Raw genomic sequence first — 26,741 nt, 5'->3', positions numbered from 1 at the left:
CTTGTTGTTGTAGCTGTTAACTGTGAAATTTCCCAAGTGGGATAAATAAGTCTTATCATATCTTATCCTTATTTTATTCTTGTCTTTATTTTATCTTACTTTTATTGTATTCTTATCTTTATCTTATCTTACCTAAACTTTATATTTTATTTTATTTTACTTTTATTTGACCTTATCTATCTTTATTTTATCCTTATCTTATCCTTATTTATTTTTATCTTATTTTATCTTAACTTTATTTTTATTTTATCTTTTATTTCATCTTATCTATCTTTATTTTATCTTATTCTTATTTTATTTTAATCTTATCTTGATCTTATCTTATTTTAACTTTTATTTTGTCTTATCTATCTTTATTTTATCCTTATCTTATCCTTATTTTTTATCTTATCTTTATCTTATCTTATTTTATCTTATCTTATCTTATCTGAATCCAAACCATTATCAGATCATGTGGACTTTCTGTACATTTCCATCTTCCTTTAATCATCTGAATGTGCAGTATCAGACGCGTCTTCTGAACTCAGTTGTAAACGTTGTGTTCTTTTGTCTTGTGCGTGTGGTTCATAAATATTGTGTTCTTTTGTCTTGTGCGTGTGGTTCGGGGGCTCGTACAGAGTCTAGGGTCTTGTGTTGAGTTTGCAGCGGGCTGTTCTGCACCCGAAAGCACATGTGCACCTGAAACAAGAGAGACGTCAGACCGGGGGATTTTACTGCGAAACACGGCGTCCAAGTCCAGATGCATCAGTGGACGGAGACAGAGCGAGGACTGTGGCTGGGAAAAACAGCCTCAGACTAAACACCTCTGAAAGCAGACAGAGCAGAGGGGGGGGGGAGGAAAATCCATGTAAATCCTGCTAGTCCTGGAAATGTGATACAAGGAAAATAAAGCGGGCACAGCTGAGTGGACGAGGCCGGTGCAGAACAGCCTCGGTCTGAGTTAGATTCCCAACATACCGCCGGGATGGAAGGAAAGTCAGGAGAGGTTGGGGGGGGGGGGGGGGGGGGGGGGGGGGGGGGGGGGTAGGAGGTTAGATGTGTTATTAAAGGGCACCTGTAGATAAGATAAGATCTGACTTTATTGATCCCATCGTAGGGAAATTACACAGTTAAAAGCAGTAACATATGACAAAGTGAAGAGAGATGACAGGTGGAAAAAAACAAGAAGAAATGAATGAAAAAAGAAATATAAGATCAAATAAAGATAAGATAAAATAAAGATATGATAAAAGATCAAATAAAGATAAGCTAAAGATAATATAAGATATAATAAAGGTAAGATGAAATAAAGGTAAGATGAAATAAAGATATAAAAGATCAAATAAAGATGAGATAAAGATAATATAAGATCAAGCAAAGATAAGATAAAGATGATAGAAGATCAAATAAAGATACGATAAGATAAAGATAATATAAAATGAAGGTACGATGAAATGAAGATAAGATATGATCAAGTAAAGATAAGATAACCTGAATCCCCATGCCTGCAAACACCAGTGTCATTGGGGATGTTTTAAAATAAAGATAAGATAAAAAAAAAAAATAAACATGAGATATGATAAAGATAAAGATAAAAAATAAGAACAAATGGTCCCCCAGACCTTGTACAAGACAATCCAGGCTCTTTTCATGGGTCGTTCCACGTTGGTGGAACGCTCTACCAAGTACTATGAGAACAGAGGCATCCCTGCCTATCTTCAAGAAGCTCCTGAAGACCCAGCTCTTCCGAGAGCACCTCCTGTCCTAGCACTGGCAGACGTCCCATTTTAAATATTTTAATGAAGTTCTTGCCAGGCTTATCACAGATTTTCCCAGGATTATCTCTGGACCTGCTGCGGTGGTCCTGCCTCTCTCCTGCCTTCATCATCATCACTCACCTATCCTCAACTGCCTTCATGTGTCTCCCCCAACTTCCCCCTTCCCCCCTTCTCCCCCTCTCTCCCAGTCTCTGTCTCTATCGCTCTCTCTTTCTCTCTTTCTTTACTCTCTCTCTTTAACCCCAACTGGTCCTGTCAGACGGCCATCCTCCAGGAGTCTGGGTCTGCTCCAGGTTTCTGCTGTTAAAGGGAAGTTTTTCCTTCCACTGTCACCAGTCACAAGGGTTTGTTCCTGGAGGATTCTGTTGGGTTTCTGTAAATTGGCTTAGAGTCTGGTTTTGACCAACTCTATATATAAAGTGTCATGAGATAACTTTTTTGTTGTGATCTGGTGCTATATAAATAAAATTTGATTGATTGGTTTTCCCCTGTAAGTTGCTTTGGAAAAAAGCGTCTGCCAAATGCATAAACATAAACATAAGATAACCTAAAATAAAGATAAAATAAAGGCGCAATAAAGTTAAGATAAAATAAACCTAAGATAAAATAAAGATGAGATAAGGTAAAGATAAGGTAAGATACGATAAAACAAAGATAAAGATTAAAATAAGACAAGATAAAATAAAGATAAGACCAGAAAAAATCAAATAAAAATAAAATAGACAATAAAATTAAAATAAAAGTAAGATAAAATAAAATAAAGATCAAATAAAGATAAGTTAAAGATAAGATTAGATAAAATAAGATAGAAAAAATAAAGAAAAGATCTAATAAAGATGATATACATAAGATAAAGATAAAATTAAGATCAGATAAAGATACAATAAAAACAAGATAGAATAAAATAGATCAAATAAATATAAGTTAAAGATAAGATCAAAATAAGATAAGATAAGATAGGATAAACTGAAGATAAGCTAAATTAAAGATAAGACTTTATCTCATTGTGGGAAATTTCACCGTTAACAGCAACAACAAACGAACAAGCAAGAGAAACGACAGGTAGAAAAAACAACAGAGTGAAATATGAAGAGAAAAAACTAAATCTGGTATTTATATAAATAGTTATATAGATTTAAAATGAGATATTATTTACATATTTACACTGTATTTGCATATGCACATGGTGTGAAGGGGGGGTTAATGGGAACTGAAATGACCTGTGGAATCATGTCTTGTTTCATTGCTAGTGATTGGTTTAGTGAATTTGTGCCTCTGTTACTTATAACCAATACACAAAACATATTTGATGTTGAAGGCATGACTGGTACAGGTTCACTTTAAGTACAAAGACCCCCCCCCCCCCCCCCCCCCCTTGAAGTTGACTTGTCCTTGTACAGTGGCAACACTCAGAACTCCACACCTCATAAACACCACATCATTTACGACCAGATAAAATGACTGGAGCTTAAAGTTTGGAGGGTTGGAGGACTGTGTCGGCGCTGCAACATGAGAGCGGAGGCTTGAAAGCAATGTGGCAACGCTCGGCCGAGCACAGACGGACATGCCCGGCATTCCTGTGGGTGATTATTACCCAGAAATAAAAAGAGTCCACGGGCCGCCTCAGGTGCTGATGGGCTTTGTTTCACGTACAGGAGTGGTTTGTCATGTGCGTTTGCCCTCAGACTGACTTCTGCGACGTTTACTATAAACCAACAGATGTCCTCAGTAGGGATTCAGCTGGATGAGGCGTTCACTGTCCAGTAAATGTATGCGCTTAAACAACACTGGTCAACAACAAATTTATTGTTTAAGTTTTTTGAGCTGATTTAGGATCATTTTGGTGCTGAATCCAAAAATCACATTAATTTTGCTCAATCAGGTCAACTTTCTGAACTATGCTACATATTGGCTTTTTAACATTTTTGCTTACATTTATGGGCATTTTCACATCATATGATACAAAATTCTTTCATATTTCTTGCAATAAATGATTTCTGAAGATTTTACTTTTGCCAATTTATGATTAATGGTTTTTTTAATATTACAGGTGAATGAAATGACTTCGACTAGAAGATCTTGCAAAAATAAGCCTGACGTATTCTGCTACATCTGCGGTGAATACACCATTGTACCTAACAGGAATCAAGTCACAAGTTTCTTAAAGTGTGCTTACCAATCTTATTTTGGTATTAATTATTATATTTTGTGAGAAGATCAAATTTTTCCAAATCAAATTAGCAAAAAAACCTGACCTGATTGAGAAAAACAGATGTCATTTTTGGATTTAGCGCTGCAAAATGGTCCTAATGCAGTTGAAAAAACCTAGACAACTTGCAAAAAACATTTTTTTTGTAACCCAGTGCAATCATCAGTTAAAATGACCCATATGGAAAGTGTTTTTGGTTGAACAATTCCTTTGTTCTGCTCTTTAAGTTAGAAAAATACAGTCGCAGAAAAAGTTATTGGACCACCCCTTGTTTTCTTCAGTTTCTTATTCATTTCAATGCCTAAAGGTCCATTTGTTTGGACAAATATAATGATAACAACAAAAATAGCTCATAGTAGTTTAATTTCAGAGCTGATATTTATCCATTTAACATGTTTTCTTGATAATAACTAAAATCGCTTCAGTTCTTACATCAGTATCTATGACACAGGTGTCAAACATGTGGCCCGGGGGCCCAAACCGGCCCGCCAAAAGGTTCCAATCTGGCCCTCAGGATGAATTTGCAAAGTGCAAGTTAGGGCGTCAAACTCAAAAACAATATCATAATAACCTATAAATAATGACAACACTGATGTTTTCTCTTTGATTTAGTGCAAAAAAAACATTAAATTATGAAAATGTTTACATTTACAAACTATCTTTTAACAATAAAATGTGAATAACCTGAACAAATATGAACAACCTGAAATGTCTAAAGAAAATTCAGTGCAATTTTAACAATATTCTGCCTTTAACTGAATGTTTTGTGCCTTTGTAGATCTGATCAGTAATGCACATGTATAAATGGTAAGTTGAGGCATAATATTCTTTATATCTTTTTTTAAACTGTATTATGTTTGATATTTGTTTTATCTCCACACAGTTTGTTCCACAGTTTTACTCCACAGATGGTCAGACAGAAACTTTTTAATGTAGTGCCCACTTTATGAATCTTTACATTTACTTTCCCTTTCTACCGTAAGACTGTGTTTCCTCTATGTGGTACCGACTCGACTCGGCCTTTTTCCGTTTCCATTATGTAAAAGTACCTGCAATCTGTCAATTTTTTTTCGTACTTGCTCGGCTGAGGTTCCAAATCGGGTGAAGAGATACTAAACTGTGACGTGTGAACCCTGCAGACCACTGACTGGTCAGTTGTCACGAGTCGTAATGGAAACGGCCTCCAGGAATAGTACCTGGTACCCGAGTGGAGTCGAGTCAGTACCATGTAACGGAAACACAGCATAAGTCTGTGGGAGCCATGGTTCTATGGAGCAGCATCTAGTGGTCATCAGTGGAATTACAGCCTGTAGTTACTGAAGCACTGGAGTCATTTTAGAACTGAAAAACAACACTGGACTTAAACTTCTTTCTTTCTTTCTTTGTCTTTCTTTCTTTGTCTTAATTTTTCTGCCTTTGTGTTTCTTTCTTTCTTTTTTCTTTCTGCCTTTCTTTGTCTTTCTTTCTTTCTGTCTTTCAGTCTCTTAATTTTTTTGCCTTTCTCTTTCTTTCTGTCTTTTTACTGCCTTTCTTTGTCTTTCTTTCTTTCTTTGTCTTTCTTTCTGTCTTTCAGTCTTTTTTGTCTTAATTTTTCTGCCTTTGTGTTTCTTTCTGTCTTTCTTTCTTTCTTTCTTTCTTAGTCAAACTTCTTACATTTGGACTTTCTTCTGTTATCCAGACAAAAGTGACATGTTTGTAACGTAGTGTAATCACTGTTTTCATCTTTTTTTTTCTTAACAGCAGAGGTGAGGTAGTATTTAGTGAAGGGGTTCAGGAACATCATCTGCTCCACTTTTCATAGTTCTACACCATGTGGCCAGTTTGGAGAAAATAATCCGTACATTAATAGTTGATGAAAATTGCCTAAAAACCCGGGGCTGAACACAGTGGGTAATATTGTTGAAAGCCTCTGTTTCTAGACCTGCGTTGCTTTTCGATTTTAATCTCTGCCCCAGTTTCATGTCCTCTTTCTACTGTCCTGTGCATCAAACAAACCCTCAAAAACACCAAAATATGTTGAGTCACTATTCGTTCTTTTATTCTACCAGCCTTTATTCTTTACTCAAAGCAGATTTTAAGGGTTTTACTCATGTTTAACCCTTTAAACCCTGAGACATTATTCCAGGTAAACGGCAACTGTTTCAGGTTCATTAAAGCTGCTCTGAGTTTGTGTTTGTGTTCCTTTACTTCAGTGGTTTTGTTTTACTGTGTGTTTTAGGGTCAAAACAGGTGGAAGAACAGAAAAAGACAAAGAGAGGAACTGAAGTTTGACAGGTTTTTACTAAATAAGGCATTAGAATGTACATCAATAAGAGATTTAGGATGCTGAACATCAACTGTGAACTGCAACACACTGAACAACAACAAGGATTTGGATTTAGGCCCAGTAGTTTTAGCCTCGTTTTTTCTAAATGAGTCCAACTGCTTTTTAACACCTGGTTGAACTCCAAAAAGCAACTACAAAATGAACAAAAACAACCAAAGTGATCAATGAAATGAACAAAAATTAATAAACCAGCAAAAATAATAAGTAACATGAACAAAATAAGCCACAAACTGAACAAAATTGAAGAAAAATAATAAAATAAAAAACAAAATGTAGAAAAAAAAGCACCTAAATCAATAAAAATGAATAAAACATTTACAAAATAATAAATAACATGAAAAAACATGCAAAAAAATTGACTAAAATGAAGTTTAAAAAAAAGAATAAAATATTCAACAAGTATTTGACTTTGGTCCCAGTAGTTTGAGTTTTGGTCTCTTTTTTTTCTAAATCAGTCCAGCTGCTTTTAAACACCTGGTTGAACTCCAAAAAGCTGTTACACGGTCAAAACTCGGTACAAACAGTAAAAAATAAAGGAAATCACCACAACACTGGAAACAACAGAAAAAACAAAAACAAGGAAAACAATGGAAAAAAAAAAAAAAAAAAAAGCCCAAACCGTCTCACTCACTGCTCTGTGTTTTATCCATCATTCCACAGGTGGCAGGGGGTGAACTGAGCATGCTCAGATGTCTATGGAAAGAACCAGGTCTATTCTATCAGCACAATTGAATTTTTTTTTCTATTGAGCAAACAGTTGAATTTTTCTGAATATTTCAAATAAATCATACATTCAGAACGCTCACCACAGACACGTCAGGGGTTAAAGGGTTAAAACCCTCTGAGTCACAATAACCTTAGAGTCTGTGCGTTGTTCTTTGTTGAATAACTTTGAATTCCTCGGTTTATTGGTGCAAATTTGGGGAAACCTTCTCCATTGAAGGAAATGCCTCAGTTTATAATGCTGTTGACGCCTTGAACAGCGGCGATAATATTGGCCCGTTAACACGCACAATAGACTTTTATACCAGAGGGTTTTTGCAGTTCTTGCAGCTTGTGGAGCCAGAGCAGACCAAAGCTGGTAGATATTTAAAATGGCAGAAAACTCCTTGTAAAAAACATTCTTCCCGTATGAAGTGTGCCAAACTGATCTGTGCCAGTTCAGCTTTAATTTCAGCTTCAGCCGTTTCCAATTGTCGTTCTTTCTCATGGGCAGAAACACAGATCCTCACATGCACTGAACTCTGGGATACAGCGACCATCAGAGGGAAGTCTGAAGGAGGTTTTTTTTTTTTTTTTTTTACATTCCTGCAAGGAACAGAGCATAAAAAGAAAAGAGGGGTTTTCCTGTTAATGAAAACGAGCTTCTCTGCTTTGTGTCACATTAAATCATCCTGTTGTGTAAGTTAATTACAGACACACCATAAAAACAGGCCGTTTGGTCGTGTCAGCCCTCTGGTTTCATCTTTTTTTTCATCTCTGTCGTATTTGTTAATACAGTTGATGTGTTAAAGCAGTGGTGGTTCTCAACGTATGGTTCAGGGACCACTGGGGGTCCACGACGGTCTGTTAGAAGTCACGGATTTGTGGATTGTATTAAATAAACTGAAACTCTAAAGGTCAGACAAGGTGTAATAAAGACCTGTCAATCAAATGGATTCATTGTTTTTGTGGAGCAGCCTCTAGTGGCCACCAGTGGTATTACAGCCTTAAGATACTTCTGCATTGGCGTCATTTTGGAGCTGAGGTCCTTGTCCCTGTTGTTGTTTAAAGCAGTGGTTCTCAAAATGGGGTCCAGGGACCAGTGGGGGTCTATGATAATCTGTAAGAAGTCATGGATTTTTGGAGCAGCATCTAGTGGCCATCAGTGGTACTACAACGCTAGCTTACAGATTCAATAAAAGTCATTTTACAGTCTTGATAGTGAAACCTGTTAACTACAACTACAGAGAATAATGTGTTTTATTAAATAAACTTAGACTCTAAAAGTTCGATAAGCTGCCATACAGACCTGTCAATCAAATGGATTCATTGTTTTTGTGGTGCAGCCTCTAGTGGCCACCAGTGGTACTACAATGCTAGATTACTGATTCAATAAAAAAGTCATTTTACAGTCTTGATAACAAAACCTGTAAACTACAGCTACAGAGAATAATGTGTTTTATTAAATAAACATGCTCTGAAAGTCCGAGAAGCTACCATACACAGACCTGTCAATCAAAATCTTAATTTACTACATCTACTTGTCATGAGACCTGATTAGCTGAGAAGAAAATTAAAGGTGGACCTCCAGATCAGTTCTAGAGGTTCCAAATAAAACGGGGAAAGATCTGAATGAGTCCTAGAAAAAAATTACTTATTTATTTATTTTTTAGATAGAGTCCACTGTAAGTCTATAGAGCCATTGGTTTTTGGAGCAGCCTCTAGTGGCCACCAGTGGTATTACAACTTTAACATACTTCTGCATTGGCTTCATTTTAGAGCTGAGGTCCTTGCCCCGTTGTTGTCTAAAGCAGTGGTTCTCAAAGTGGGGTCCAGGGACCAGTGGGGGTCCATGATGGTCCGTAATAAATCCTGAATTTCTGGAGCAGCATCTAGTGGCCACCAGTGGTACTACAGCGCTAGCTACAGTTTCAATATAACAGTCATTTTACAGTCTTGATAGAGGAACCTTTTAACTACAACTACAGAGAATAATGTGTTTTATTAAATAAACTGAAACTCTGAATGTCTGACAAGCTGCGATACAGACCTGTCAATCAAAGTCTTACATTGTGGACATCACAGCTTCTGTTTGTAATGAGATCTGATTAGCTGAGAAAGAAATTTAAATGTGGACTAATTAGGAATAATTAGGTGTTTCAGATATTTTTTATTGCGAAGCCTTATTGCAGTACAGACTTGAGATCCCCTGATTAGTACATTATGCTTCATTTTTGATATCAACATAACAAACACACAATCAGAAATGAAAAGAAAACAACATTGAAAAAGAAAGAAAGAAAGAAAGAAAGAAAGGAGGAAAAAAACAAAAACTCATTAGGTATAATTAGGTGTTAATGATAATGTTATGGATATTGAATTATTTTGTTATTACTGGTGTACATGGCAATTGCTATTTTGTCTTGAACATCTTTATTTATTATTGTATTTGCTCAGATATTAGTTCCTTGTACACAAAAAATGTTACATTTTTTTGTTATGCTCAAAACAAATAAATGAAATTACAAAAAAGGAAAGTGAAACATTGTAGATCAAGTCCACGTTTATTTGTCATATGTATGGAAAGTGCACATGCAAAAAAAAAAAAAGGCAATAAAATGGGGTTTACTGTGGCTCTCTCCACATCGATAATGCAATATACATGATATTTGTGAATACATACATAAAATTATAAATAATCATAGCAGCAATAATGATTTAAAGTGAAGGCGGTCCTGGAAACTTCCATAAAACCATGAACTGCTCTACATTCTGTTCAGTAATTGACTGCCTGAGGTGCCGCAGCTTTAACAGTCCACATTTACACATTAGGACAATTTACACCAATAAACAGACACTGATGATGTTAACTTATCCACACACATCCATCTGCAATGAATCACTCACTTGGACTGATTGAACTGTTCAGCTGCCGCTTCACTTATTAGACAGTAAATGAGAATGGAATAATATACGACTGAAGAGGTTTAATTACCATAATGTGTCCTGTTACACTGATAGAACAGCTGATATAATATGTTGAGCAGTAAAATCTGTATTTAAAGTCCAAGGCTGTCACTGACAGATGAGGGGGAGTTGAGTTACATGACTTTAATACGTAAAAACCTTTTCTTTTTCTTTTTGTATGTATCATTATTTTATGCTTCCTTTAATTTTCATTTCTATATTATGTAGCGCAAAGAAGTCAATTAGTAGCAATCAGGAAGCTTGGATAATTTCCATATTTGAAATAAATCAATAAAAACAAACACTGGAAAAGTATCTTGCTTTTGCAGAAACTGATGCAAGTGTATTTTAGGTTAGGTTAGGTTAGGTAGTTTATTTTAGACACAGACATAATACAAAACATATGAAACAAAATAATAATAATAATAATAATAATAATAATAATAATAATAATAATAAACAATACATAAACAAAAAAATCAAACAATAGAAAAATAATAATAATAATGATAAACAATACACAAAAAATCAAATAAAAAAGAAAAACAAAGAACAACTGTTGTGCCTGAAAGGGAGTAGGAAGAAGCCACTGCTTATCCAGTCCTACCCCTAATTCCAGTCCTCAGACTGTTGGTGCTGAATCACTTGATATACAACATAAGATTATGATTATCTACATACACGTCCACATACACTCATACAGTCACATACACATATACAGGGTGGGGAAGCAAAATGTACAATATTTTGAGGCAGGGATTGAAAGACAGTGTATGACCAATTAGTTTATTGAAAGTCATGAGAATTTATTTGCCACAAGAAAATGTCCATAATAGAAAATGTTTTTATTCTATGTGTCCTCCTTCTTTTTCAATAACTGCCTTCACACGCTTCCTGAAACTTGTGCAAGTGTTCCTCAAATATTCAGGTGACAACTTCTCCCATTCTTCTTTAATAGTATCTTCCAGACTTTCTGGTAATAGTTTTGCTCATAGTCATTCTCTTCTTTCCATTATAAACAGTCTTTATGGACACTCCAACTATTTTTGAAATCTCCTTTGGTGTGACAAGTGCATTCAGCAAATCACACACTCTTTGACGTTTGCTTTCCTGATTACTCATATGGGCAAAAGTTTCTGAAAAGGTATGGATAATAGTGTTAGGTATGATTATGACATCAATATATGTTTGGTTTCAAAACAACTGACGTAGTGCCTGCTGAGAAAAAACAACTAAATGTTCATTGTAAATTTTGCTTCCCCACCCTGTACATACACACCAGTTTGTCTAACGCTGCACACACACGTCTGCACCCCCATGTTTATATACACACACACACACCATACAATAGAACAACCTGACAATCCAAATAATGATCATACGCTTCCTTGAGCCAGATATTGTGAAAATAACATTTCTTTGTACATTTTCTTGAATTTTGAATATTTGGACACTGCTTGAGGTCTATCCCCAACCCATTCCAAAGCCTGACCCCACACACTGATACACACAAACTTTTCCTGGATGTCCTGACTGCTGGGACTGTGAAATTCCCACATCCCCTCAGGTTATAGCCCCCCTCTCTATGGGCTAATAGTCTTTGTATGTTGGCAGGTAGTTGATTTTTATTGGCTTTATATAGAAGTTGAGCTGTGTAGAAATTTACCAAATCACTGAGTTTTAACAGTTTTGACTGCAAGAATAATAAATGAGTATGATCCAAATAGCTGACTTTATGTAAGACTCTGACTGCACGTTTTTGTAATATGAAGAGAGGGTGTAGAGTAGTTTTATAGTTATTGCCCCATAATTCTGTGCAGTAGGTTTGGTATGGCAGGACCAGACAACAATGCAATATATAGAGTGCCTTATAATCCAGGACGTGTTTAGCTTTGTTAATGATGGAAATGCTTTTGGATACTTTTGTTTGGATGAATCTGATGTGTGATTTCCAGCTTAATTTATTGTCAATAATTATACCTAAAAATGTGTGTTCTGACACAGTGTCTAACGGAACGCTATCTATGCATATGAGTAATTCTGAGGTTTCATTTTCATTGCTTTTTGAAATAAAGAGAAATAAAAAAAAAAAAAACCCATCTTTGATCATTAAGCCTATTTTTGATAATGTTCTAAAAATGTTGTTCTAATGTTCTTATATACATGTTCCTTTCACCTTACATGTGTTTTTTCTTGTATTTTTTTTGTATATACTTCTTGGATATAGATATAGATTTTTTTTGCCACTTATGAGCATGGAACCAAATTTTGATACGTTTCAGAAAGAGTAAATAATGAAGTCTTGTTCTGTCCTCCAATAACACACTTGGGTAGTATTTCTGTGCGTGTCGTCTAAAGGGTTAATGGTGTGTGTGTTTCTTTACAGGCGTTTGGCGTGTTGGCTCTGAACAGACACGTTTGTGGACAATCTGTTGGTCGACCACACAAACACCAGCGCAATGAGTGAGTCCTCCACGTTCTGATGTTAGACAGACGTTAAAGCATGTTTTCCTCACAGAGGAGATAAAAACACACACACACACACACACACACACACTTCTGCAGACGCCGAGCGCCGTCTGAAGGGTGGGCTTTCTGTCGGTTCTGTGGACCTGGGCTCTGGTTCTGTCCGGTCTGTATGAAGTCAGTCCAAACTACACATGGACAGTATTTACCCTGTGTGAGCTGGTCCAGCCCAGGCAGAGCTTTACCCTCACATCAAACATGGGAACAGGCCTATCGAAAACAGAGCCGTCCTCCAGCACCGGCACAGAACCCACTCACCTTTTACTGCAGGTTAACCAGACCTGTCACTATTCTAATTATAATCACCTCGGCCCAATTATTTCAACTGGCCGTGATCATGTTGGATAATGGTTTCCATTCATCAGCACAAAAACAGCTGCAGGGAATTATTACAAATGTCAGATTTTTATCACTTTTTACAGGCGTCATGCAGTGTCTGTCGTCGTCTGTCGTCCGTTACAAAACTTTCAATTGTCTTCTTCTCCAAAACTACAATTATTATTATTATTATTAATAATAATAATAACTAGAAGCACTTGGAGAGTGTAGACCTCCTCCAAGGCTGATCAGTGGCCCCCCCCGTGGGCCCCCCCACCCCCGATCACCACCAAAATTTAATCATTTCTTCCTTATCCCATTTCCAACAAACCCTGAAAATTTCATCCAAATCTGTCCATAACTTTTTGAGTTATGCTGCACACTAACGGACAGACAAACAAACAAACAGACAAACAAACAAACAAACCCTGGCAAAAACATAACCTCCTTGGCGGAGGTAATAATAATAATAATAATAATAATAATAATAATAATAATAATAATAATAATGGATTGGATTTTATATAACGCTTTTTCTATACAGCCAAAGTGCTTTACATTATTGATCCATTATTCATTTGCTCTCACATTCTCCGTCTTTGACTGACTTCAAACTTGGTATACAGCTTCTTTATGATGATTACAACAAAAGTTAGTGAAATTATTTCAATCTGGATCTGATTCTGGATTTGGTGCGACTTTGAAAAATTTTCCCATTATAAGAGATAGGAAGTGGATTGATCCAATAAATCAGTATCAATGATATCAAGTTGGAATTTGAATTTTTTACAGATCTGATTGGAATATGACCAAAACATGGGCTATTTCTGTAATAGAATAAATACACAGAACTGGGTGATAATAAATGGCATCTGGATACATTTCCCAAAGCTTTTCATTTGGCCGGTAAGCTATGGGGCCATTGGTCCGATTTTTCCTTTTTTTCAACTCAAATGCTTTTTTGTCGTCTTCATTAGTAATTTCTTCAAACATCTCCCCCAATTAAACTACTGTCAAAATTTTATATTATCTTCCTTTGGGACAAATGCCTACAAAGTTTGTCCACAGTTTTGAGAGATTTAAATTTTTAAATTTTTGGCAAATTTTTGAAAATGTGCCTTTCCTTCTAATGGTCCATATTTTAATGGTTTATAACATGTAAATAGTTACAGACATCAGTATAGTTAGTATTGATCACTGATAGGAAGTCATATATGGACTTTCATTTGGTAACATGACCTTTGACCTTTGGTGACCTTGAAGGGTCAAACGCAAGGTCACCAATGTCTAAATTTCAATAATCTTCTTCTCATAAACTACTGGTCGGATTCATTTCAAATTTTAGAAGTATCTTCCTTGGGACAATGTCTACAAAGCTTGTTCACACTTTTGAGAAATTTAGATTTTTGAGTTTTTGGCAAATTGTTTAACTATTACAAATTTGCCTTTACTTATAATGGTCCATATTTTGATGGTTTATGACACGTAAATGATTAGAGATATCAATATAGTTACTATTGAGCACTGATAGGAAGTCGTACGTGAACTTTCATTTGGGTTGATGACCTTCAGTGACCTTGAAGGGTCAAAGTCAAGGTCACCAATCATTTTTGTTTGGATAATTTGTACATGTAAATATTTTTATAATTTTATGTTTTTTTATTTCTTTTTGCACTAAAACAAAGAGAAAAGTTGGAGTTGTCATTAGTATTTTACTGGTTCGGTCCAGTGGAGATCAAGTTGGTCTGAATGTGGAACCTGAGCTAAAATAAGTTTAACACCCCTGGTTTAGACGATGGCTGGTTAATTGTGGTCATTGTCTGAATCTGAATCTGAATCCGAACAGACTTTAATGTACAATGACATTATTCGAACTCTACCTAAATAATGCACAAGGAAAATATAAATATACAGTAATACAAAAGAGTGTAGGGAACAGGAAGTAAAACATCAAAATCTGTATAAAACATTAATAAAAAGTCAGAAACATTCAAAGTGCAAGTCAGATGCAATGAATTAAATGGTGGAGTAGAATAATTACACTGAATTAATATGATCTGTTAAAAAAAGTCTAAGTCAAACAGAAATGTGATTTTATGTAAACATTCTAAAGTTCAGAGTCTTTTCTTCAGAAGCTGCATTTGTTTTATGTCTAAAATGTTCGTAAGGTTTATTCTCTAATGGCTCAAATAAACAGTCAAATCATTATTGTATGTATCTTTATTTAGGTGGGACAGTGCACATTAATGAACACATTTATACATTCCATTTCAGTATAAACATGTAAATATGCCGGAGTTGGTGTCAGTGCTAATTTTCATTTGCAGCCCCCACTTAATAAATAATAGAGATCTGTGCAATACAAAGCAACTGGAAATCATAAGGCCGACAGTTATGCTTTAACTGACCTTTCCTGCTCACATTCGTCAGACCTCACATCTCCTCCCCCTGCCTCTGTTTTCCAGTCTTCGCTCTAATACTGTGTTTTCCTTCCCATCCATTATCCCGTCCAGATGAGAGGCAGGCGCTCCACTCCATAATGAAGGACCTGGTCGCCCTCCAGATGACGCGACGCCAGCCGGTGTCGACCTACGACGGCGGCAAGGCCAAGACGCCGGCCCAGGCCAACAGACAGGTGAGGATTATTATTATCACTATTATTATTATTATTATTATTATTATTATTATTATTATCATAATTATTATCATAATTATTAGGGTGTTGACCTGTGGAGAACCACGGGTTCTAGATGTGGTAGTATGTGTGCTGGGGAGAGCTGACTGTCAGGGAAAATTCCACTGGTATTTTCAGTTGAATAACCTCTCAGCTGACATGTCTGTTTCTCCACATGAAATTTGACACCATGGCAACGTGGCCCTATTGGTTATCTGTTGCTAGGTAACTCACTTCAATGATAATTCCATGATTCTGGGCATTTGTAAGGCTATTGTATTCCAAAATTACTAATATCTCCTAAAATATTGGTCCTATCAACTTGCTGTTTTCGTTAGTCTGCTCCTGGAACAAAAATACATAAGTATGACAAACGGCAGCAGTCCGCTCTGTACGGATTTACTGAGATGTCTGAGAAACTTCCCTGTTATAATATAGATTATTATCATTATTAGTAGTAGTATTAATAATGATAATAACTCTGTTGTAAATATGTATATAATCTCTATAATTTTATTACTCTTATTATTATTTTAGATATTATTTGTTATTAATATTATTATTGTAGTTTCTTGCACTATCTTTATGTATGCACACTTTGAATAAATCAATGAAGTCTATTCTAATAATAATAATAATAATAATAACAATAATAATAATAATAATAACAATAATAATGATGAATTCCTTTCAGCCCCCAAAACCACCCAAAAATCATTTTTAAAAATGCTGTTAGAAAGAAAATAGCAGTTATGACAAAATAACAGAGAATACAAAAGAAATAAACTGGTTTCTATTCTATTCTATTCTATTCTGTTTATGGGTTAAAATAGACAATTCAAATGACACTAATGTGTAATTGTTCTAACCCGGTGGTGAATAAAGTTTGTAGTAACATGTGATTGAACCCAGTGTTTGGTGGTGATTCAATTATCTAATTTCAGTTTCACTGGGATGGAAAGACGGGTAATAAAGAAGACAACAGTGGATGTGGACATGACCTTATTATTATTATTATTATTAAACATGGTCTGATCCACTGAATAGAACCCACTCATGAACACAGGACTGATGTGGGTGTGGTGGAAGTGTTGACTCTCCTCCATGTTTGTTTATTTGTTTGTTTGTTTGTGTTGTCTTCATGCATATTTCCTGTGTGCATCTGTGAGGAAGGACACGAATCATCATCTAAATATGTGATGAACAAGGACAGGACATAGTGTGAAATGTTGAGTATATGTCATCAGCTCATGTCCACTCAAAACTAAACTCACAGGAGGAAGTTGAGTCTGATATTAAAAACACTGAATGTAGGCGTTAACCCATAAAGATCCAGTGACACTTTTATTTCAGTTCCCAAATGAGATTTTCTCTCTATTGAACCTTTCTTATGTGATTTATCATCATTTATTGTAATATTGTCCTTATTTTACATTTGTTTCAGTGTAAATCATGTATTTTCCTGTATTTCATTCACTGATCATGTAGATGTTCATTAAAGCTCCGATTAAAGTTGAGTTATTATATTTAAACCTGACAAAACTGAAGAAAAAGGGACTTTTTCAGGAAAATATATCGATAAAGTGTGTCCATCCAGTGTCATTCCAACTCCATGGGTTTTACTGGTCAATCTATGTTTCAATTTTTATTAATTTTGTTCATTTTATTCCTTATTTTATCTGTTTATTAATTTGTACATTTTCTTGTTTACTTTTGTTCATTTTGTTAATTTCACTTTTTGTTTTATTTGTTTTTGTTCATTTTCTTCTTTCGGTTTGTTTCATTGTCATATATGATTAATGTTACTTATTATTTTGTTAATTTGTTATTCATTTGTGTTCATTTTATTCATTACTTTGGCTGTTTTAATTTTATTGCTTACTCTATACTTCTTCTTCTTCTTTTTTTTTTTTTTTACTTTGTTTTAGTAATTTTTTTTTGCTTCTTTTTTCATATTTTTCTTTTTGTAGTTTTTTTTTTTACTCATTTTATCCACTGTCATTGATCCAAACCCATGGGTTTTACTGATGAATCAATTTTTCAATTTTTTAAAATTCATTTTATCCCTTATATTCACTACATGATTTATTATTTTGTACGTTTTCTTGTTTGCTTTTTGTTCATTTGTTTTTTTTTCTTAAATTGAATTCAGTTTGTCTTATACTGTTAATGTTACTTATTATTTTGTTAATTTATTATTCATTTGTGTTCGTTTTATTGCTTATTTTATAATTTTTTTTACTTTGTTTTAGTACTTTTTTTTTTTTTTGCTTCTTTTTTTTCCAGATTATTTATTATTTTTCAGGTTTTTTACTCATTTTTATTAATTTTATCCACTGTCCTTGATCCAACTCCATGGGTTTTACTGGTGAATCAATGTTGTGGAAGATGACGGTGTTTCCACGGTAACTGTGGAGCCTCTGAACTTCCAAATGGGTCATATCTGATGACCATGAAAAGATGAAGAACTGTATTTTACACCAGTTATTTACATGGATTGATAGACTTAATGGATCAACAGGTATTAAACGGTTTTGATCAGTAGATGGTTTTGGTTGTTGGTGTATATTTGTGTCTTTATGGGTTAAATAGTACAAGTATAAGAGGACACAGTGTTAAAATTCAGGTAGTTTTTTTTTAAGTTCTTAACACAGTGTCTTCACCTACTGATCTTGTGCAATGTGTTTGGATAGAAGACACTGTGTACCTTGACTGTTGCTTCATCATTTATGAGCTAATGGAGAAGAAACGGAGAAGCAGAACAGCTAAGAATATACTTACAGAAGAGAGTTAGTTTCCCATGAGCCAACACTCTTCTATACATGAACGGCCTCTGCTTCAGCCATCGACTCCATCTCAGTGTCAATAATAAAAACTGAGGGTGGGTGGGCTTCACTTTTCTGCACTAGCAAAAAAAAAAAACATCTGAAAAAAAAAAAAAAACAGCTAAAAATAACTGTGGTCGAGTATAATTTAATTAATCTGTTATTAAGCCTGTTTATCCAACTGTGTGGCCTATGGAAAAGAATACAAGCAACAAGAATAAACCTGCACACAGTGAAGCCACACGGAGCTATAGTGGTGGTCCATACTGTTCTCCTGGAGACCTTCTACTGTCTGGATTTAACCCATAAAGACCCAAATATACACCACAGACCAAAACCATCTACTAAAGTAAAAAATTTAATCACATCTGAAACCTCAACCTGTCGATATGTTGAAATAATGCAGGTAAAATACAGTTAGTCGTCTTTTCATGGTCATCAGATATGACCCATTTGGATGTTCAGAGGCTCTGTAGTTACCGTGGAAACACCGTCATCCTCTACAACATTGATTCACCAGTAAAACCCATGGAGTTGGATCAGTGAGAGTGGATCAAATGAATAAGAATGAGTAAAAAAACAGATAAATAATATGAAAGAAAATGAACAAGAAAATGAACAAAAACAAATACAACAATACATGAAATGAACAAAAGCAAACAAGAAAATGTACAAAGTAATAAATAACGCAGCAAATAGAGGCTCCGTAGTTACCGTGGAAACACCGTCATCTTCTACAACATTGATTCACCAGTAAAACCCATGGAGCTGGATCAGTGACAGTGGATAAAATTAATAAGAATGAGTGAAAAAATAGGTAAATAATATGAAAAAAAAGAAATGAAAAATGTGCTAAAATACTGTATAAAAAAAAAAAAAGAATGAAATAAGCAATAAAATGAACAAAAACAGCCAAAGTAATGAATAAAATGAACACATGAATATTAAATCAATAAAATAATAAGTAACATGAACGATATAAGACACTGAAGCAAACTGAACTAAATTAAAAAAAAAAAAAACAAAGGGCAAGAAAATGAACAAAAACAAATACAACAATAAATGAAATGAACAAAAGCAAACAAGAAAATGTACAAAATAATAAATTACGCAGCGAATAGAGGCTCCGTAGTTACCATGGAAACACTATCATCTTCTATGACATTGATTCACCAGTAAAACCCATGGAGTTGGATCAGTGACAGTGGATGGACACACTGGGTTTATGTTCAGGTAATGAGAGATTTGACTGAAAAAGTCACTTTTTCTTGAGTTTTCTCTGTTTTTAATGTGATGCGTGTGTGTGTGTGTGTGTGTGTGTGAACTGTAATCTTTAACAGGAATTTTTAATTGTAGAATGTAGATGTAACAAAATTTTAAAAAAAAAAAGGTTTTAAAAATGCTTATGAATATTGTAAGTCAACCACATGGGGGCGCTTTAGTCGGAAATCAGTTTTTTGGACATAAATCAAGCAATAATAGGCCGAATGAGGTAAAATTTGGTTCATATTGATCATCTTCCAAATGTCCATGTTCTGTCGACCACCCAGAGTTCATATGGGGTCCTTTTCATTCACTCGGTGGAGTTTTGGGGGGGGGGGGTTGTTTCTCTGACTATTGTACTGCCACTATCATGTCCATGCAGCTCAAACTGAGTTCATATGGATCGTCTAACAGTTCTCGTTCTTCATGCAGCTACCTTGAGTTTACGTAACGTCATATTTGGACACCAGGGGGGTGTTTTTTCCAAATGGTTGGGGGGGGGGGGGCTTCTGTTAAAAAAATCACTTTTTTTTTTACATTATTAAGGAAATCAAGTTCAAACTTGGTTCATATTGATCATCCAACAAATATCTCATATGTATTCTGACATTATTCAGGCTATCGGATATCCTTGGTGTGAACTTTAGCACCGACGTAGGTGACCCCCAGGGGAAGAACCCTATTAGTTTGGGGTGTTCCATAAATATTATCACTTGTCCAAATGGGGGTGCTTCTGTGGAAAAATCTGGGTTTTTTTGGACATTATTAATATAGTTAGCCAGTTGAGCTCAAATTTGGTTCATATCGATCATTCAAAATTAAGTTGGTGTAATTTGTACAGTGTGTTGTTTATTTGTTTGATTATATAGCAGAGGATGGGGGGATTTTAGGTATATACCCTTGCTGTCAGGGTATTTAAAATAGAAATCCTACATATAGTCATGTAAAGAACATTTTGCTAATACATACTCACTTTTTTGGAATTAAATATAGCATGTAAAAACCCGTCCGACTGCTCTTTTATGATTGTTTGATGTATTTATTTCGAACATGAATATCAAACAGAAGAAAATAAATAAACAGAACACTTAAACATAAGACATATATTACATATTCGAAAAGGAGTGAGAAGAAGTACAACTTATAAACTCCCACCCCTTCTCCTTATGTAATTAATAACAATAATAACCTTCCTCGTCTAATCATATCTATACACTATACCATAATATGACTGATACTTACTAGTAAATAATTAGGTTTCTGGCTTCATATTATTATGAACAAATATAATATGATTTACATAAACACATAATACAATAACACATACATGTAAATACATATTCATACACAGATCTATACACACATATACACCTACATATATACACACACACATACACACCTATACATACATATACACACACTTACCACACACTTGTACATCTTTATCACACCCAGTGATCCCCCTCCCCTCCCTCATCCCTGTACCTCTGAAAAACTGTGTCTTTGTACCTCTTTTTAAATTCTTTCATGCTTGGACGTTGCTTTAACTCTATATTGAATCTGTTCCACAGTCTCACCCCGCTGACAGAAACACACAAACCCTTCCTAGTTGTGCGTATTAAAGGAATTTTAAAGTTAATTTTCCCTCTGAAATCATAACCCCCCTCATGAATACTGAATAATTTCTGTATATTTGTTGGTAAAAGATTATTTTTTAGCTTTGTACATTATTTGAGCTGTTTGATAGTCCACAATGTCTGTGAACTTTTACCACCTTGTTTCTGTTTTCCTGCAGGATGACGTCAGGATAAAGTTTGAGTTTTCCGGAGAGAGGAGGTACGTTTGTTTTGGTTTCAGTCTTCATGTTGAATGCACATGCTCTGTAACATTTACGTCCATGCGATGGTCCCTAAGGAGGTCAGAAGGAGCATAATGGCACACACACACAGGCATAAACACACCCGCTCAGGCATGTGCTCGTGTCACATGTTCAGTTCATGAGAAAGAGCACGGATCAGTCAGAGAAAACACAGTCGGGTACTTAATTCCGGCTGGTATGTGAGCAGGAGGATGGAAAGGGAAAGGACTGTGGTTAGTGTGGCTGCCAGCACCAACCACAGCTATGTAAGGTGTACTTAGAGGAATCTGCATGCACTAAAAACAGCACTGTGTGTGTTTAGCCTCGCACATGTGCATGTTACTGTGAGGCGGGTTCCTGAACAGTGCACACAAATTTTAACCCTTTAACCCCTGACGTGTCTGTGGGGAGCGTTCTGTATGATTTATTTGAAATATTCCTAAAAATTCAGCCGTTCTTGTTGCTCATAGTCTTTTTCATAGGCCACACAGTTCGCTAAACAGGCTTCATATAATCACAGATTCATTAAATGTACTCGACCACAGTTATTTTCAGCTATTTCTCTTAACCCTTTAACCCCTGACGTATCACCAGTGAGCGTTCTGAATGTATGGTTTATTTTAAATATTCATACAAATTCAACCATTTGCTCAATAAGAAAAAATTCCAAATGTGCTGATAGAATGGACTTTGTCCATAGACATCTGAGCATGCTCAGTGCACCCCGTTTTGGGCTTCTTTTTTCTTTTTTTTTTAACACCACTTTCCTTGTGTTTTTTTGTTTTTACTGTTGTTTCCAGTGTTGGGGTGATTTTACTTTATGTTTTTTTTATTGTGTTTTTACTGAGTTTTGACCGTGTAATAGCTTTTTGGAGTTCAACCAGGTGTCAAAAAAAAAACCAAACAAACTGCAGGGCCAAAATTCAAATATTTGTTACTTGTTTATTTATTTATTTTTTTACTTCATCTTAGTCAATTTTTTCACATTATTTTATAAATATTTTACTTGTTTTTGTTCATCTAGTTGCTTATTTTGTTTATTTTTCTATGTTTTGTTTTTTATTTTATTATTTTTTCTTCAATTTTGTTCAGTTTGTAGCTTATTTGTTCATGTTATTATTTTGATGTTTTATTATTCATTTTTGTTAATTTTATTGATCACTTTGGCTATTTTTGTTCATTTTGTAACTGCTTTATGGAGTTCAACCAGGTGTTAAAAAGCAGCTGCACTGATTTAGAAAAAAAGAGCCCAAAACTAAAACTACTGGGACCAAATAGTTGTTGTTTATTTTATTCTTTTTTCTTTCTTTTTTTTTTTTTTTTTTTTTTACTTCATTTTAGTCCATTTTTGCATATTATTTATTATTTTGTAAATATTTTGTTTTTATTCATCTAGTTGCTTATTTTGTTCATTTTTCTACATTCAGTTTTTTTATTTTATTATTTTTTCCTCAATTTTGTTCAGTGTGAGGCTAATTTTTTTCATGTTATTGATTATTTTGTAAATATTTCATTCATTTTTGTTCATTTAGTTGCTTATTTTGTGTGTTTTTCTACATTTGTTTTTTAATTTTATTATTTTTTTCATTTTTGTTGAGTTTGTTGTTTATTTTGTTCATATTATTATTTTTGTTGTGGTTTTTTTTGTTCATTTTATTGATCACTTTGGCTGTTTTTGTTCATTTTGTAACTGCTTTATGGAGTTCAACCAGGTGTGAAAAAGCAGCTGGACTGATTTAGAAAAAAAGAGCTCAAAACTAAAACTACTGGGACCAAATTCAAATACATGTTGCTTATTTTATTTAAATTTCTTTTTTATTTAGTCAATTTTTTTCATGTTATTTATTATTTTGTAAATATTTGATTTGTTTTTGTTCATTTAGCTGCTTTTGTCTACTTTTTTTTGTTGTTGTTCAGTTTGTAGCTTATTTTGTTCATGTTTCTTATTATTTTGTTGGTTTATTATTCATTTTTATTCATTTTATTGATCACTTTGGCTGTTTTTGTTCATTTTTTTCCTTTTTTTTGTCTTATTTTACATATACTGGGCCCAAATCCAAATCCTTGTTGTTGTTCAGTGTGTTCCAGTTCACAGCTGATGTTCAACATCCTAAATCTCTTATTGTTGTTCATTCTAGTGCCTTATTTAGTAAAAACCTGTCCAACTTCAGTTCCTCTCTTTGTCTTTTTCTGTTCTTCAACCTGTTTTGACTCAAAAACACACAGTAAAATAAAACCACTGAAGAAAAGGAACACAAGCACATACTCACAGCAGCTTTAATGAACCTGAAACAGATGCAGATTCACAGCAGAAATCATGTTTCAGGGGTTAAAGGGTTAATCTGTCTGTGATTTTTTTGGTTTTTATGTGAAGAATCCTGATGTTTGGACGACCTGTGCAGTTTGAGGAAATCCAGCAGAAAGTCAAGGCTGTGTTTGGGCAGCAGTTGGACCTGCACTACATGAACAATGAGGTAAAGTGGACTCAGCTGTGCTTCCTCTGACTCCTGGTTCATCTTTAACTCATCACACTTTTTCCTTTTTCCCATTGCCCAGTTGCTGTTCTGTGAGTACTGACAGGTGAATGTGTGTGTGGCTGTCCTATGCTGCTATGAATGTTTGGCACTTGTTTGGTTGTCCCTAATTGTTTGGACGTTCAACAAGGCAGGGTAACTGTGAACTGAATTGACCTTCGGGGATTAATAAAATAGTCTGAATCTGAATCCTTTGGTTCAGTTTCATTCGGGTATGTGTGAAAACACCAGTGGAGGAAGTGGTCTGGGATCAAGCTTTTAGTTTGTGTTTGGAGTGTGAACTGACCTTGACTCTAATTCTAGATTTATATTTATAGTTATATAGATATTCATATAAATACCAAATTTCTTATTTTTCTCTGTATTTATCATTTTTCACTCATTTGTGGTTTTTCTATCTGTCCTTTTCTCTGCACTTGTTGTATTTTACTACTGTTAACTGTGAAATTTCCCCACAGTGGGATAAATAAAGTCTTATCTTATCTTATCTTATCTTATCTTATCTTATCTTATCTTATCACCTTATCTCATCTCATCTCATCTTACAACTTTATTCTCATAAATGATGACATTTTTCCCGTCTGTTTTTAAATCGAGACGTTATTCTCATCTTATTTCATCTTATCACCTTATCTTATCTTATTCTTATCTTATTTTTGTTGTATTCTTATCTTTATCTTATTCTTATTTTATTCTTATCTTTATTTTATCTAATTTTTTGTATTTTTATCTTTATTTTATCTTTATCTTATGTTATCTTAACTTTATTTTTAATTTTATTTTATCCTTATCTTATCTACCAAAAAGTATATAGTGTTTGTGACTTTGTAACTATTAGTTTATCATGATATCATCCCTCTATTCCACAAAAAATACATGAAATATATGGAAAACATTAAAAATCATATACTAGTATATAAGTGAAAAAAAATGATGCAGGAAAAGTAAAAACTGAATTAAATTAAAATTGGAAAAACCTATTAAATGAATTCTAAGTGATTATAATTGTGACCATCGTCCAGTTTCGTTACAGTCTCAGTGTGTTTTTTTTTTTTTTTTTAATGCATATTCAACACAAATCGTGCCCTTTTTTAAGCCTAAATGTCATCAACCCTCGAACCAGCAGAACTGAAGCCTTTGTCACTGTTGTGACCACTGGTAACAAATGACACAAGGAGGAAAACATGGGTCATAATTTGTGGTTTGTTAACGCAATAATCCCAGAGAGGCTCTGGTTTCGACAGATCTGACAGCAGCGCAAACAGGATGGGGTTTAACTGTTGGAGTTTATATGAAAATGTAGTGAATTTTAACCCAATGTGTGGATTATTAAGCATTGATGAGTGATTGAAAAAGACAGATAGACCAGAGGAAGTAAATATATGTTCAGAAACACACTAAAATGAAAGAAACTGAGAATGGAAAATAATATTTTGATGCCTAAGTGTCTGGATCCACTGTTCTATTTATCAAAATTTAAAAAAAAAAATCAAATAAAAAAAATTTAAATAAATAAATCTATAAATGAGTCAAAATGACCCAAGTTTAAAATTGTTGTGTTTTTATGACACTTTTGTCATTTTGTCACATTAAAAATAATCATTTGTATTATATTTTGGTCCACAAAAGAATGATTTCATGTTTTTTTATGTTTAAATGATTTTTTAAAAAATATTTTGATGATTTGAAAAGCATAGTATCTATAGTATATCGTCGCTGTTGGGTGGAAACCTCGTAAGTCCATTTTTTTGGTCTTTTTGATTCTATTGGTCAGTCTTCATGTTGGTCTGATGGTTTTAGAAACATTTAACCCATGCACAGTGTTGAAAGTGGGTTGTGACTACATCTCTTTACTCCTTTTATTTATTTAGAATATATATTGTTTCCTGAAAAATAACCCACGGGGTCAACACACTAGTTGACTTATAATGATCAGAAAACCCTGATTATTTACCAGGTACTGAATCCCAAACACAAACTGTCAGTCATCCCTCATATCTTCTCACTCAAACTACAAGAGAAAATACTGGAGCATCATGTAATAAAACCCCAGCTTTTATCGACAGTACAGGGTTCCAGTAAAGTCTCTGTACAATTAAAAACATTTATTACAAAAGCAATAGATGAGATCTGTTAATTAGATTAGTTCTATGTATCAGTGGTTAACACAGTTTTCACATGTGCTTTGTGTGTCTGTTTTGTGTGTCTGTTTTGTGTGTCTGTTGTGCAGTTGTCCATCCCTCTGCGAGACCAGGACGACCTGGACAAGGCCATAGACCTGCTGGACCGGAGCTCCAACATGAAGAGCATCCGCATTCTGCTGCTCACTCAGGAGCACAGCAACGTAAGACGGGTTTTTATTTGGATTTCTACAACGCGGCTGTCAAACTCATTTTAATTCAGGTTCCACATCCTCCCAGTATGATCTGAAGTGGGTCAAACCAGTGAAATAATAACAGAACTAGAAGCACTCGGAGAGCGCAGACCTCCACCAAGGCTGATCAGTGGCCCCCCCCGTGGGCCCCCCCACCCCCAATCACCACCAAAATTTAATCATTTCTTCCTTATCCCATTTCCAACAAACCCTGAAAATTTCATCCAAATCTGTCCATAACTTTTTGAGTTATGTTGCACACTAACGGACAGACAAACAAACAAACAAACCCTGGCAAAAACATAACCTCCTTGGCGGAGGTAATAATATATAAATAATGTCAACTCTAACCTTTTCTCTATATTTTAGAGTTAAAAAAGTCAACTTACATAATGAAAATGTTTACAT

At 34.6% G+C, this 26,741-nt stretch overlaps 1 protein-coding gene across 1 annotated transcript in view; it reads left to right on the top strand.

Moving 5' to 3' along the window:
• The window catches only part of map3k3 (mitogen-activated protein kinase kinase kinase 3), a 47,779-nt gene that overhangs the window by 5,269 nt on the left and 15,769 nt on the right, over positions 1-26,741 (top strand). The window contains exons 2-6 of the mRNA XM_030141893.1: positions 12,348-12,424; positions 15,319-15,440; positions 21,363-21,403; positions 23,800-23,899; positions 26,190-26,303. Of these exons, the coding sequence (XP_029997753.1) occupies positions 12,421-12,424; positions 15,319-15,440; positions 21,363-21,403; positions 23,800-23,899; positions 26,190-26,303 (381 nt within the window). The 5' untranslated portion in view covers positions 12,348-12,420. The remainder of the gene's footprint in view (positions 1-12,347; positions 12,425-15,318; positions 15,441-21,362; positions 21,404-23,799; positions 23,900-26,189; positions 26,304-26,741) is intronic.

The sequence above is a fragment of the Sphaeramia orbicularis genome, chromosome 8, assembly GCF_902148855.1.
Source record: "Sphaeramia orbicularis chromosome 8, fSphaOr1.1, whole genome shotgun sequence".
NCBI classification, from domain to species: Eukaryota; Metazoa; Chordata; class Actinopteri; order Kurtiformes; family Apogonidae; genus Sphaeramia; species Sphaeramia orbicularis.
The sequence above is the reverse complement of the archived record's forward strand: the minus strand, read 5'-3'. Positions and strand labels throughout refer to the sequence as shown.